This window comes from Perissodus microlepis, chromosome 7 (genome assembly GCF_051167445.1).
Source record: "Perissodus microlepis isolate ML-2025 ecotype Zambia chromosome 7, ASM5116744v1, whole genome shotgun sequence".
Classification (NCBI taxonomy): domain Eukaryota; kingdom Metazoa; phylum Chordata; class Actinopteri; order Cichliformes; family Cichlidae; genus Perissodus; species Perissodus microlepis.
In genome coordinates, this window is record NC_140467.1 from 15,470,073 (window position 1) to 15,484,157 (window position 14,085).

Consider the following 14,085-nt stretch of genomic DNA (forward strand, 5'->3'; position numbering starts at 1 on the left):
ACCTTTCCAGATGTCTTACAGGTCTAACTGGCTGGGCATGGCTTCATTCAAGCGTTCACCTTGAACAGGATACGCGCCGGACATCAGAGCTTTTACGGTAAGCTCACAAAAACATACCCATGAATTTGCAAAAGATAAATCTTGTTATTCACAGCTAGTCTTAACATTTTACTATAGAGGCCCTTCATGTCTCAAATCTAGCCTGGTACTTTTTCATAAAAAAGTACCAGGCTAGATTTGAGTTTGATTTAAATTCAAAATTCCCTGCTGTTCAGCTTTATACTGTCTAAAAATAGAATTTAAGTTATAATGTGTTATTTGTGGTGTTACTGATATATAACAAGGCATTGTTGTGGGCTTATTGTGTGCTCTGTTGGATTTCCTGTTAAGATTTGAAAGCTTGTTAATAATTACACCAGCCTGAACCTTCAGATTCAGTTAGACTCTGCTCATAAAACCCGCCCTACCTTCAACAATTCGCATTTTCTAATGTAAGTCATCAAGTATCCTAACTTGTCATTATTAATAATACCACCACATAGGTTTTTTCTGTTCTGCCATGCTGTGAATGAAGGCCGTGAGGAGTGTGAAACACCAGCATCCAGAAAAACTTGTTTACATGAAGAAAATGCAATGGAAAGCTCAGCTGAAACACTCCACAGAGAAGATGCGAGCGACACCGATCTCCCCATGCCTTTGAGGGACGATCTAGAAGCAATACACCTTTATGAGAGCATTGATGACCTATCACAAAATGATGGGCCTAATTTGTACGACATCCCAGAATCCCCCACTTTAACCCAGCCTAAACCTGGAAATGATATCTGGAATTTTGAGGTCGGAGGTCCTGGAAATACCAACCAGCAGAGCACAAATGGTCGTCCCCCAGTACCCCCAAGATCTCCTAATCTACAAAGATGTAGGCTTCCCAGTGAATGTTTGAGAGGAAAAAAGGTCCTTCGACTTCCTCCTCCTCCTCCTCCTCCCAGGCCGGGACTCAAAAAGCAGGTTTCTTGTGATTTCAGCGAGCCTCTTCAAAGACTGACTCGCTCCAAGACTGAAGTATGCAACCAAGTAAGCATCTCCAATACTCATTGTAGACAAAAAGCTCCTTAATGTTCAAGATCGAAACTCAAAATACAGAGAAAAGACTGAAGAGTGTCTCTTGTATTCTTTTCCTCATCAGGATATATGGGCCATCACACTCATAGACACTCCGGAGGGCAGCACCAAGACAATGGTTTCGTTTTCTGCTGCAACTGCCAGGTATGAAAATGACCATAAAAACAACTTGTGTGGAAATGAAATGACTATAAAATGCTTTCGTTTACAATATTCTCCTTTACTATGACAGAAATCAGGCAAACAAAATTAGTCACTGGACTTTAAATCTTATATGCTGTGTATTTACTGTCAATTGTTTTGCTACTGGACGGCTCCTCTGTAGTTCCAGTTGGTTTCTAATCGCAATCATACTTTCATTTGGAATTTTGCAACCTGTTTTTCTTCACTGTCTCTGGCAGCTTAATGTCAAAATACAAGCACACAGACAGTCTTTACAACTCCGGTTTGGTATGCGGTCGACTGCTGGACATCAACCGTGCTCTGCTGCAGCAGGTCGAGGTGACTATCAGTGTGGTGTGGGACCGAAACCAGATCCCCATTCCCACCTCAGGTAACATTTATATATATACCAGTTCACTTGCTTCTGTTAGCTAGCAGCAGCTCCCATCTAATGTCACAAAATACTGGAGGGAGAGAAATCCTTTAAAAGTGGCTCCAATAGTGCAATTTGTGCATTCAAATGTTTAAAACCCATCACTGAATTCACTGCAAAGCTTCTTCTGTCATCATGCACTGACTCTGAGATGACAGTGCAGTCATCACACATGGTATTTGGTCAGAAACGTGGGCTAAGGATCTTTCTGAGGTCTTTACTGAAAATGAGGCCTAACACAAATGTAATAATATTTTCTGTTGCAACATTTAACCACAAATCAATTTTCTTGCTTTTTGTCTGTCCTTAAGTATCTGCAAACAACTTAACAACATTTGTTTCCTTCTCCGTCTTTCGGTTTCTGTGGCAGTTAAATGAATTTAAAACAGGAAAAATGATCATAAAATTTTGCTTGTTACTTGTAGTCTGTTTTAGAAATTATGCATGATTGATATTTCTAACTTAAAAAAACAAAAAAGGTCAAATTGGCATAAAGTGTTAACAGACTTATCAGCAGTCAAGTAAGCAGCTATTACCCAACCTCGCAACCCAGGAAACTGTGCTGAACAGGGTCATTTGTAGGTAATATCTATAAATGCTTCATAAGTTTCTTCATATGTTGGCATGTGTGGTGTCTCTCAAGTCTAATCTTTTATCCAGTGAACAGGACAGTGAAGAGTCTGATCGAGGACATCTCCCAGCTTCTAGACATCCCTCCCAACCAATCTGAGCATTGCGTATTGAAACTGTGCGACTCCGAGGAGTATCTCCAGAAGTAAGTTTATTGCTAGATTTTACTGCAAAAGCTCATGACGTCCTCTTAAACCTGCATCGTTTAATGTGGTGTAATGCGCCCCATGCACTCTTTTGTCTCTGCCTTTAGTGAAGAGCTGCTCGGCATGCACGAGACAATTCAGATCTACTACAAGCTTAATCTAGAAGTCCCCGTCCGACTGGTAGACATCAACAGCATTAAACGTGGACTGGCAAGAGATGTGAGTGGCTCAAGGTCCTTTTCCATTTCCTCTTACAGAAAGGATCCTTTCGCTTCATCCCAAGTCTTGAAACAATGTACAACTCTTCCCGTTCCCTGGCCGGTTTGTTATCGTGAGAACTATTGTAGCTGTAAAAATCTCCACCCTGAGCTCTTGACTTTGCTCTGTGTAAACATGACGCCATGACTGGTGGCGTGAAGACGTAAACAGAATAAAGGTGAACCCGATGTGCGCTTAGATTTAAATGCATAAAAGACAAAATATGCATGTTCACTGTCGTGTAATTAGTTAAATGTTTTATATAAGCTACATATTAGATATTATTTATGGAAGTTGTCCACATATGAGCGACACCATAACCATAAAAATCCAACATTCCAATCTATGTCGCCCTCTTTAAGGCTGTGGATGACAACACCGCAAGCCAGCTGTTCCGGTTCCTTGCTTCTGCTTTCGTCTTCAACACCAGCAAGTAAGACAACCAGCAGCACTGCATACCACCAGCTTTGAGGAGTAGTTTCATTAACAATGACAGCTATTTGATGGCGAGACAGTCAGATGGTGTCTGTTTGCAGAAAACATGAAGAGAGCTGGTTTTACTACCACTTTGTTTACACTTTTTCCTCCCCTCTCAGGCTGAGTCTTCAGAGTGTGCTCAACACCTACTGTAGAGAGGCAAAAGAGCTCTTCAGTAATAAGGTCAGTCAAAATAAATAAAAGCAGCTAGTGGATTTTCTTTCTCAATACATAGTTGTCCAATATTTCTCCTTATTTGTGTCTCGTCTTGTTATGGTCTGCAGTCTGGGGTGAATATTGGTGTTATTGTGAGCCGTGCTCGGACCATCAGCAACCTTCTGTGTGGTGTCACGTGCCAAGAACTGGAGGATGCCATTGGCAGCCTCAACAGAATTAATCCAAGACCTCTGGTAGGTTATATCACAGAAACAGAACCATCAGTATAAATAGAAGTTAGTATCACACTAACCTGCAAAATTTGCCTCAATCTCATCGTTTTTCCTGTACCTTTAAAAACCTGCAAAAAATGCCTGTTCACATTAAAAATGACAGATGTTTCATTTTTTGTGTTGCAGAGTCATGAAGAGATAAGTGAGTGTGCAGATGGTGAGTATCTATACTGGTACGTGTGTGGTTGTGTGTGGTGTATATTTACTGTAAACTTTTTGTTGTTGCTGGACAGCAAAGAAGTTTTTTCGATTATTTTGGGCGTCAGGTTTATTTCCATAAGGAGAATCTATTTGAAAGTGAAACAAGTTATTTACTCATTGAAGTGTTGGTGACTGGACTCCAATTAAAAAAAAGAGAGCAGATTAATGTCAAAAGTAGAAGTGTCTGTATAACAGACAGGATGAAGCATGTAGTGGGTAAAAGATCCCGGAAATAATGGTCTTAAAGGCAGAATGATAAAATAGCAGAGTTTTAAAGAGCAGGAAATAGCTTTTACTATATGTGACAGACAAGAAGATGATTGGATCAGAGTGAGGAAAGAAGTTTGATATGAAACCGAGCTCCCAACACAAACTTGCCCACCAACCTACATGGTTATGAATTTTTAGTTTTGTAACAACATGCTCAATATGCTCAAAAACCTGAAAGAGATATTTGTTATTTAAATATTTAAAATTTTTGGAAGACTACTGTCAGACATATCAGTTTTGCCTCTAGCGCACAAACATGGTGCTATATGTACACTACTCTTTACTTACACTGCTTCAGTGCCAGGTTTTGCATTTTTCCAATGCCAAAGAAAAAAAGAGCAAGCTACAATTCTGGTTTACTACACCTCTTATTGATACATCTACATAAAGCAATGACGATCATTATTAAATGTTTCAGCTAAAAACTTTGCTGTAATGGTTCTGCAAAAAAGTTGGACTCTCTTAAGTGATGTTTATTATCTGTGCTCCAGCCATGCTCATGCTCCACGGGGCGCTGCAAAAGCTGCTGCAGGGTTTTTTTGAAAACTTCCAGTCAGACTTCAGTGCCCCGAAGGTAACGAGCAGCTTGCAAATCTGTGACGTAGACCACAACCGCGACATCCTCCAGCTCAAAGTTGCTGCTCTCTACAAACTACAGCCCGTCTGGGTAGACATGTACGTGTGTGGTTATTGTATTTCTATATATTTATATATGCATGCACAAACTCAATTCACGCGCTCAAGCATGAATGTTAACCACACCGTTGATATTTACTGGATTCTTCCCTGCTTTATTTTTCCTCTTCTTTTAGTTACGAGTCGTTCTCTATTTCGTGTGAGCTGACGTACGTCGGAAGGAAGCTCCGCGACAGTGGAGTTTGTGAAAATATCAGCACTGCCTTGTCACACGGAAACACAATCCAGTGTAACCGCATGTAAGATTTAGATAGTGCCCATAAGTATAAATTTTATTTTGTCACGTCCAACTTCCTCTTTCTTCATTTACAACCAGTCTAAAGTACGATAATGTAAAATAATTGCAAGACAAACAACGTGTGAAAATGAATAATATATAACCTATATGTTCTTTGTTTTTAGGATAGTATTCCCTGTTTCAATAAATCAGCTTCCCTATGAGTCCATGCTCACTTTTCGCCTCAAGGGCTCCAAGAAAGGCAAAACTGCTGAGCTTTTATCGTGGGCTGTACTACCTCTTTACAGCGATAGGTAAGTTGTCATTAAAGCTTACATCTCTATAGCACCTATAAAGTTTTTGTGTCTATTTGGATTGGTTTAAAATTCATATGCACACTCATTGGACTTTACAAGCGCTTGGAGACAGTGGGTAGGAAAAACTCCCTTTTAACAGGAAGAAACCTCAAGCAGAACAGGGCTATTTTAGCTGTAAAAATCTAAACCTAATTGGCTGATGAGATATTTGCAGTGATGAGGAGTTGGACAGGTGTTCCTAATAAAGTGACTGGCGAGTATATGCAACTGTGAATTAAATCAGGTATTGGTGTTAACTGAGGAAACCCCAGTTCCACTATCTCTGTGTTTGTTTTCACGCATTAAAATGAAAGTGCTTCATTCTTTGAATACTTTAAAGACTCAAAACAACAGATGGAAACATGTCACTGTGCAAGAACAGTTTTCAAATTGCTTTGCATTGCATGTGTTTAAAGGCTGATTGTGTTTTTACGAGCTCAGTATAGTTCTGTTGCAATAAGTGTATCTCTCTCTCTGTGTGCAGGACTCTCGTAACAGGCACCGTCTTGCTCTGTATGTCTACTTTGGCTGAGCTGTCTTTTCCTCCGTCCGCTGCCCTCTTTGACAGCCACAGACAAGCCACTGGGGTGATAATGCAGGTAAGTAATACTGGACAGCTCTGCCCTCTGTTGACCAAAAAGCAAAATGACACCACATTCCGTGACTCTTTATCTTCCTACCTTTTCCCTCAGCTTCAGTTTCAAGACCAGGTTGAGTGGGAGTATAAGAGGCCCATTGCACTCCCTGGGTCAATATTGTTCACACAGGCTTGTGAGGAACTGCAAAAGAAAATGCTGGAGGTTTCAAAGAAGCATTGTCTCTGCTTGTGAGTAGAATGACTTAATTCCTGAGTCATCTGAGAACAGGACTAGTCAGAAATACCTTGGACTACGAGTTCTCAGTAATTCTTCAAGATTGCTTCCTGGGTTTTGTTGTCAAGCAACACATTCCTAAAATAATCTTTCTTTCACCAGTCTTACAGAGAATGAGAAAGCTTTCCTGTGGACGAAACGTCACAGCAGCGACAAACAAAGTACGTTCCTCCACCTGCTGCTGGGCGGAGTTTCCCATTGGTATCCTGAAAACCTGACAGAAATCTATACCATACTGGAGAACTGGGCTATCTATCTACCTGAGGAAGCCCTTTTCCTGCTTAGCGACAGGTACAGCGTTTACATGCAAAATAAAGTGCTGTCACTTAGAAAAGCTGACCAAAAAATATATACAACATATGAAAGTAGTTATCAGTTCAACTAACACAAGGTAATGACTGGGTACCCTAAAAAAGGGTCAGCGTAGTCCGGTTCTCTGGTTCTGGCTTCCTTTAGCCTAACACTGATCGTCCTGGATCTGGAATATCATTTCTTTAATCTTCTTAATATTCCTGGCCACCTACATTATCATCATAAATGAAGCACAGCGCATAATTCAAGACAATAAACAATAAAGAAGAACTTTTGTAATAGAAACTGATGGATATCTGGTTAATGTTTCATTTGTAAGCTGATTTAGAAAAAAAAACATAACAAAAATGATCTGATCCCTTTCCCACTGATCTCACTTCCAGCTTTCATGATCAGACTGTACGACAGACAGCAGTTCAGTACTTTGAGCAGATACCAGATGGGGAGCTGGAGGTGTATTTACCACAGCTGGTCCAGGTGAGCAAACTAACACACATTCAAACCTTTCAAAAGAGATCTCAAAAAAAATATGATGTTGAAGCAGTTTAATTTTTCAGATGATAAATTGGACAACTGGTGGCACACTTTGCACGCTCAGTAGTTTGATGTGTGATTGATGAGTGTTCCTTTCCTGCAGGCACTGAAGAATGAGTGGAAATTGGATGGACCCCTGGTAATGCTGCTGTTGGAGAGATCACTTAGGAACATACGCATCGCTCAGCAGCTCTTCTGGTGAGTCAGACACTAAACTGATGAGGAATAATACTAAAACTACTGTCATTTCATTCAGGTGAAAATGTTTATTGCCACATTAACATGAATAAAACTGAAAGACTTCTGTCTTTACTGATAAAATATTGATTGATTTATTACAGTTTTTCACTCTACTCGATTTTGTGATCAAATAGTGATCACATAAGAACAAGTCCATAAAAACTTATCAAATTTAAATCTTACTCCAAGTCATTTTCTTCCCCCCGAATTCATTGAATAGTACAAATAGAAACTATGTCTTTCTTACTGTAAAGGGTTGTGTGACATGACTTAAACTAGTTTTTCTATAACATACGAGGAACTGCAGGATTTCCCGCTAACTCTTCTCTCCCCAGCTGGAGAACTTGCCAGATTTGCCTCCCTGCAAATTCTTCTTGAAAATGACAATCAGGCTAAAGGAATTTCAACTTGACACTGTGCCCAATGTATAATGGGCCTCCCAATAAGAGATCTAAAAATACCAGCTGGTATAAAAATGCAGCTGCTATTTTTAGAGCTGATATCATTGAATATGATCAAATTGTATTGTTAATTATCCAATCCGATGAAAACAGAAATATATAAAGAAGTACATTTTGTGCACGCTAAAAGAGGTGAAATTTAGGAAACTGCCTTTGTATTCTAGTGTGTGTTAACAAAGCAATTCTTCACTGGCCTTCACACACAGTTAAGATGCTTCACTTATCAGTCGAACTTATTTCTTTTAGTTCTAGACTCACTGTATTTAGGTTCAACCTCTATGATGCTTTTAGGCAGTAAGTGACAACATCATGCATGCAAAGCTTTACAACTCATGCTAGAATATAATGTCAGGCTGCTGGAGGATGCCCGCAATGACCAACACTACCAGAGCTGGTTCAGTAAAATTCACGCTGCCCTGCTGCAGTGCTGCGGCCAAGCACTGAGGGAGGAGCTGCAGCGCGAAACCAAGCTGATGGCCGTGCTCGTACAGGTGGCTAGTGGCATTCGCAGTGCTGACAAGGCTCGTCGTAAGGTCCGTAATTAACTCATTGGTGTATTCACTTCCTGGCTTATAATCCTTGTAATCATTGTGTCTGTCGATGTACAAGAAATGCATTTAACTTTTTGTTTTGTTTTGTGTTTTTTCTCCTGCTTTGCTCTTTTGTCTGCAGAGCGCTTTGAAAAAAACAGGGTGGAGAATTGAAGACTTCTTTAAGAATGGGATCAGCTGTTGCCTACCACTAGATCCTGCTGTCTGTGTGAATGGAGTGAACCTAGAAGTAAGATTGTTACCCACCACATCATATATCAGTATTTCTTTTATGCAAACACACAGCAACGTTTTATTTCAGGTGTTTACTCTTTGATGTGTTACTTCCAGGCCTGTAAGGTCCACAGCTCATTTGCTGCTCCTCTGGGGATCCCATTTATCTGCACTGACCCTCTGGCCAAGAACTACAATGTTATCTGCAAGGTGAGTAATGATATGCAGTTGGATCAATCCACACTGTGTTTTTGCTTGTTCTCTTCCAGGGAAATGAAATCTGTTTCAAAACTGCTATTACATAGCTCTGAATATTATAGGACACTCTAAGGAAATCTCAGTTAAAGGTGTTGTTCAGACAGGAGATGACCTGCGTCAGGACATGCTGGTACTTCAGATTGTCCGTGCGATGGACAGAGTGTGGCTCCAAGAGGGACTCGATCTACAAATGATCACCTACAAGTGTATTTCTACAGGCCAAGCTCGGGGTCAGTATGATAGATTTGTTTGTGTCTGGGAATTTGTGTTTTTCCAAAGCTTGTTATTTTATGCTTGTCAGGTCTGGTGGAAGTGATACCAGAGGCAGTGACCCTGGCAAAGATTCATAAAGAGTGGGGTCTGGGTGGAAGCCTCCGAGAGGACACTCTGGAGAAATGGTTTCACATGTTTAACAGAACTAAGGAAGACTACGAGAAGGTTAAGACCATCTGAAAAGCCTTTTCTTAACGATGCACTGTCACTGCTCCATCTTTCTCGTGCATAACACTTTCTGTTTATATGCAGGCTGTGATGAACTTCCTGCACTCGTGTGCCGGGTGGTGCGTCGCTACCTTCATCCTGGGCATCTGCGACCGCCACAATGACAATATCATGCTGAAAAAAAGTGGGCACATGTTCCACATTGACTTCGGGAAGATAATGGGCAATGCACAGATGTTTGGAGGTGTTAAAAGGCAAGTCAGCAAGTCAAGCAAAGCAGCATTTTGAAAAAGGACAGAGTGCTGTTATGTATGGGTCAACAAAAAACATTTTCCTGCTCAATAATAGGGACCGGTCTCCCTTCATCTTTACATCTGAGATGCACCACTTCATCACTGGTGGAGGGCAGAAGCCTCAACGCTTGCATCGCTTCGTGGAGCTCTGCTGTGAGGCTTACAACATAATCAGGCAGCGTTCTGCACTCATACTCGGCTTGTTGGAGCTTGTAAGACTAAATAACACTACAGTCCCTTTTTAGCTCTGTCTGAGAATGGAAAACATCCCGTAAAACGGGTTTCTACCCATTGTGTAAATTTCCAGATGCTACATGCAGGAATGCCAGAACTGAAGGACTCTAATGACTTGCAGTACGTCCAGAACAACCTCAGACCTCACGATACTGATCTGGAGGCCACCTCCTTCTTTACAAAGTAATGTGACGTGTGTGGCAACGTCTTCCTAAGAATACATATAATCCTTCTGCAAATAAACAAACTTGCATTTAATTTCTGCTGTTTGTGTTACACCTGTGGTAGGAAGATCAAGGAGAGTATGGACTGTGTTGCAGTCAAGTTTAACTTCCTGGCACACAACATTGCTCAACCCAAGACAAAGGGCACCCTGCCCCGGGAGAGTGCTCCTGCTCCTGCTAGTAACATTCAGGAAGCTGTCATTTTGGGATACTCTGCCAAGGGAAAAGATGTGGTAAGCCTGCAACTGCACTTTGGCCTCAGTAACAAAACACACCATTATAAAATAGATTTTACCTGATGCACCACAGGGCTGTTTATTAGGCCCAAATAGCTGGAGGAGGCAATAAAACACTTGGAAGTGACAGCAAATTCACACTTTTTTTGTGATCTGAGAGGAATAGCCCTCACTACTGCGCTGACAGTGTGTGTTTGCTGTCACTTACAGCTTGTCAGAAGGCAGTCTTGTGCTTATAAAGTCTTTCCCAAGGGTTGGGTGAGGAGTGTTTGTAAGCATTTACTACTCTTTGATCCGAAGAGCTGTCCTGATGTCAAGTGCTTGTTCTTCTAGTCACATTCAGTCTATAGTAGAAATAACAGCAAGGATCAAGGATTCAGGTGTTTGAAAAAATGCAGTGAAAATAAAGGAGTTTGCATATGAGCAGTGATTTGAGCTACTTAAACAATCTCCCTGGAAGCTTTAACACAGTTCCTGTAGTCTCTATCTAATGTAACAATTGGTTGTGTTTGATTTGCAGCTCTATGACCTAAGGATAACCATTGACGATGGGTTTCTGACCAGTGAGAAAACATTTGGACAGTTTGAGCTGATCCATAGGGAGCTGCAGAAACACTTTATTGAATCAGCACTACCACAGTGAGTGAATAAATTAACATAAATCCTGCTCACACGTATTATATTTTGTCGCACAGCTCGTTCTCATAGTAATTACATAATTAGATGCATGACTTCGCTTCCACTCCTTTGCTTCCAAGGTTTCCGAGCTGGTACCAGATGTCATTCACCCCAGGCAGGAAGATGTCTCTGCTGAATAAATACCTAAAAGAGCTTTTTGAAGGACCTTGCAAAGGAGTGAGTTTCTTCCCTGCTTTAGTAGTCCTTTGTGATTAGCTGTTTTCCCCATTAGAGCTGAACTTGAAAAGTGTCTCAATTTGCCACCCGCAGAATGAATTTGTCTGCAGCTTGTTTCTGGATGGTCCAGGACATAACCGAGGTCCAAAATGTGCAGGTAAGAACAATGGAAAAAATATGTGAATGTGAGCGTTGATTGCGTGGTATATTGAGAAAAGTGTGATATTAGTTTATTTATAAGAAATTCCTTTGCTGTGATCTAATTGCACTTGTGTGATTATCTGTTGCAGAAGAGCAGCCTCAGGTCCAGCTTTACATTACTTACGCCAACTACAAGCTCTCTGTAATGATAAAACACCTGAAGAACATTGTGAGTTTCATTTATTCTTATTACTGTCCTGCAGCATTTAGCAAGAGTAAAGCATGTATAGTTAGGGTTCTATATCAGATATATACTCACTGGATACTACATCAGGTTCACCTCATTAACTTAGTCATACTAGTATGAGGTTGGACCGTCTTGCCTTCGGAATTCCTTAATTCTTCATGACATAGATTCAACAAGGTGCTGGAAATAATCCTCAGACATTTTGGTCCTGTTGACATGATAGTGTCACACAGATCCACTTTCATGTTGTGAATCTCTCATCCCGAAAGTGCTCGACTGCACTGAGATCTGGCGCCTGTGAAGGCCATTTGAGTACAGTGAACTCATTGTCACGTTCAAGAAAAATGTTTGAGATCATTTAAGTTTTGTGTCACAGTGTGTTAAGCTGTAGGATCCTTACTTCGATCGTGTCCATTACACCATCATGAACTACCAGAGGTTGTTCTCCTCTTATATCAACCAGGTATTTGTGTCCTAAGAACTGCTGCTTACTAGATTCTTTGTCTTTTTGGAACCTCCCCTATAAACCATAGAGAAGGACATGGTGAAAAAGCAGATCAGCAGTTTCTGAAACACTCCTGTCTGGTTTGAGTGATTGGCTGTGGCTCGGGAGATAGAATCGGTCATCTACTAATTGGATGGATGGTGGATCGAATCACCAACCTTCCGGTCCATCGGAAAACAACTAGTGTAAATGCTAGATAGCCATAAAACAAAGTGCTTGTATGAATGAGGCAAGTTCTTTGAGTTTTGAGGTAGAGTAGAAAAGTGCTTTATAAGAACCGGGTCATTTACCATCAGGCACCAAGAACCACCCCACATTCAAAGTCTCTTAAATCACCTTTCGTCTCCATTCTGATGCTCAGTTTAATCTTCAGCAGTTTGCAAAAATGCATTAGTTGCTATCATGTGACTGAGTGTACTTGTGGCACGTGCTCATGCTCCTCTGACTTCCTGTCCATTCGCCTCTCCTCAACAGAAGCACCCGAACGGTTCTAACCCTGATGCCTATGTTATCACATACCTGAGGCCAGACCCTCGGCAGCGCTCCAAGAGGAAGACAAAGATTGTCCGCAATAATGTCAACCCCACCTTCAATGAACTGGTAGTGCCATCATTCCTCCTCTCTATCCATGATTAGACACAGTCAAGACATCTTTTGGTACTTAGCTGTATTACAGGGTAGCTTTTACATTTATAATCTTTTTCCACTAGTACATAGTGGCTTGGCTTGGCTCAGCTCCACTAAGTTTTTGGGTTTTCCATTAGGTGGTAGTACGTGGCACCAGGTGCTTTTTTAATATCTACATGGCTGGGGTTCCAAGCTATCTGAGGCAATCCAAAAATGTGATCGACTGAGTAGCATCAAGTGGAAAATCAGCTAATAGTACTTAATACTTTTAGTCTGCGTGCCTTTCACATGGGTAATTTGTTTTCAATTTAACTTCTAAACTGAAGTGCTTAGTTTAAAAAAAACAACAAAAAAGAAATTGTGCAGTACAGCCACAATCACAAATTTCATCTAATATGATGGTGCATCCTTGAACCCTTGAGCTGGATTTTGTCATCATGCATTAGCTGTCACGTGTACAGTTAAAAAGTTTGTTTTTCTTTTGCTTTGTGTTGTGAATACTTCTTCAGATAAATTGTTCTCACTCAGACTTATAACTAAATGTATGAATGTGTTTATATATTTCATTATGAGAGTTCCTTCTGTGCTGCTGCAGTCTGATTTACAACATGATCTTTGACCCACTAACCATCATATTCCCACAAATTTATAGCCTCTTATAACCCCTTATTTAGAATCTCATGCATTAAAAAGTTTTGTAGAATTATAAAACCACATCTTAAGCTAGGTAACTAAAGTGTCTCCTTCCTACTCACAGGTGGAGTACACTTCGGTCACACAGCTGAATGGGATAGTCCTGGAAGTGGTAGTAAAGAGCAAGAAGGCTTTTGTGGCTGCAACTAACATAAAACTGGACGAAAAGTTGCTCAATCTGGAGCTCTGGTTCCCTCTCGGAAACTCTGCTATCTGACCTCTGAGCTGCACTGCAGGCTTACTGCCAGCAGGGGGTGCAACCACGTCGAGTGAGGGACCACATTCATGGATTTGAGAGGGAGATGCCTGAGAAGAGGAAGAATGCACTGTATACAAAACTGCATGCCAGTTATACCTATTTATCAGATGCAACTTAATCTCATTCCAGACTTGAAAACACTGCCAGATGGGAGTGAGTGGATAAAGTTACAAAACAGACTGAAAGAACACAGCGGACTGTTTACTGTGTGACACAGGATTTATTATTTCTAAATTTTTATCAAATGAAGGCCTTTTGTTCACTAGTTTTTCTAATGTTACTTTGGTGATGGATGAAGAAAACTTATTTTTTAATCACTGTGGCACTTTCGTTTGCACTTGACTTTGTTTTTACCGAGAGCAAAAAGCAGACCTTGTAAACGTGTACGTCGCCGAGGCTGTGGACACGACAGATTAAAGAGGAGGTGATGCAGCGCCGCCGGTTTGTTACCTGAGTGTGTTTGTCCCCTCAG

General features: G+C 40.9%; 1 protein-coding gene across 1 annotated transcript; it reads left to right on the forward strand.

Moving 5' to 3' along the window:
• On the forward strand, positions 1 to 13,571 carry pik3c2g (phosphatidylinositol-4-phosphate 3-kinase catalytic subunit type 2 gamma). The gene is made up of 33 exons (XM_084933764.1): positions 1 to 97; positions 543 to 1,074; positions 1,187 to 1,266; positions 1,524 to 1,675; positions 2,378 to 2,492; positions 2,601 to 2,712; positions 3,114 to 3,184; positions 3,348 to 3,411; positions 3,513 to 3,638; positions 3,804 to 3,834; positions 4,640 to 4,823; positions 4,961 to 5,083; positions 5,247 to 5,375; positions 5,902 to 6,016; positions 6,110 to 6,243; positions 6,392 to 6,580; positions 6,985 to 7,078; positions 7,239 to 7,333; positions 8,189 to 8,369; positions 8,509 to 8,616; positions 8,718 to 8,810; positions 8,959 to 9,088; positions 9,160 to 9,296; positions 9,384 to 9,553; positions 9,648 to 9,804; positions 9,900 to 10,009; positions 10,115 to 10,283; positions 10,807 to 10,925; positions 11,045 to 11,141; positions 11,235 to 11,298; positions 11,432 to 11,511; positions 12,509 to 12,634; positions 13,419 to 13,571. The coding sequence occupies exons 2-33, from the start codon at positions 634 to 636 to the stop codon at positions 13,569 to 13,571; spliced, it is 4,149 nt and encodes a 1,382-aa protein (XP_084789890.1). The 5' UTR covers positions 1 to 97; positions 543 to 633.
• The last annotated feature ends 514 nt before the right edge of the window (positions 13,572 to 14,085 follow it).

Bases quoted from the DNA above. Each gene is read 5' to 3' on its own strand.
- pik3c2g (XM_084933764.1), top strand. From the start codon at position 634: ATGGAAAGCTCAGCTGAAACACTCCACAGAGAAGATGCGAGCGACACC. The intron at 5,376-5,901 runs GTAAGTTGTCAT...CTCTGTGTGCAG, and splicing joins CTACCTCTTTACAGCGATAG to GACTCTCGTAACAGGCACCG. The intron at 11,512-12,508 runs GTGAGTTTCATT...TCTCCTCAACAG, and splicing joins TAAAACACCTGAAGAACATT to AAGCACCCGAACGGTTCTAA.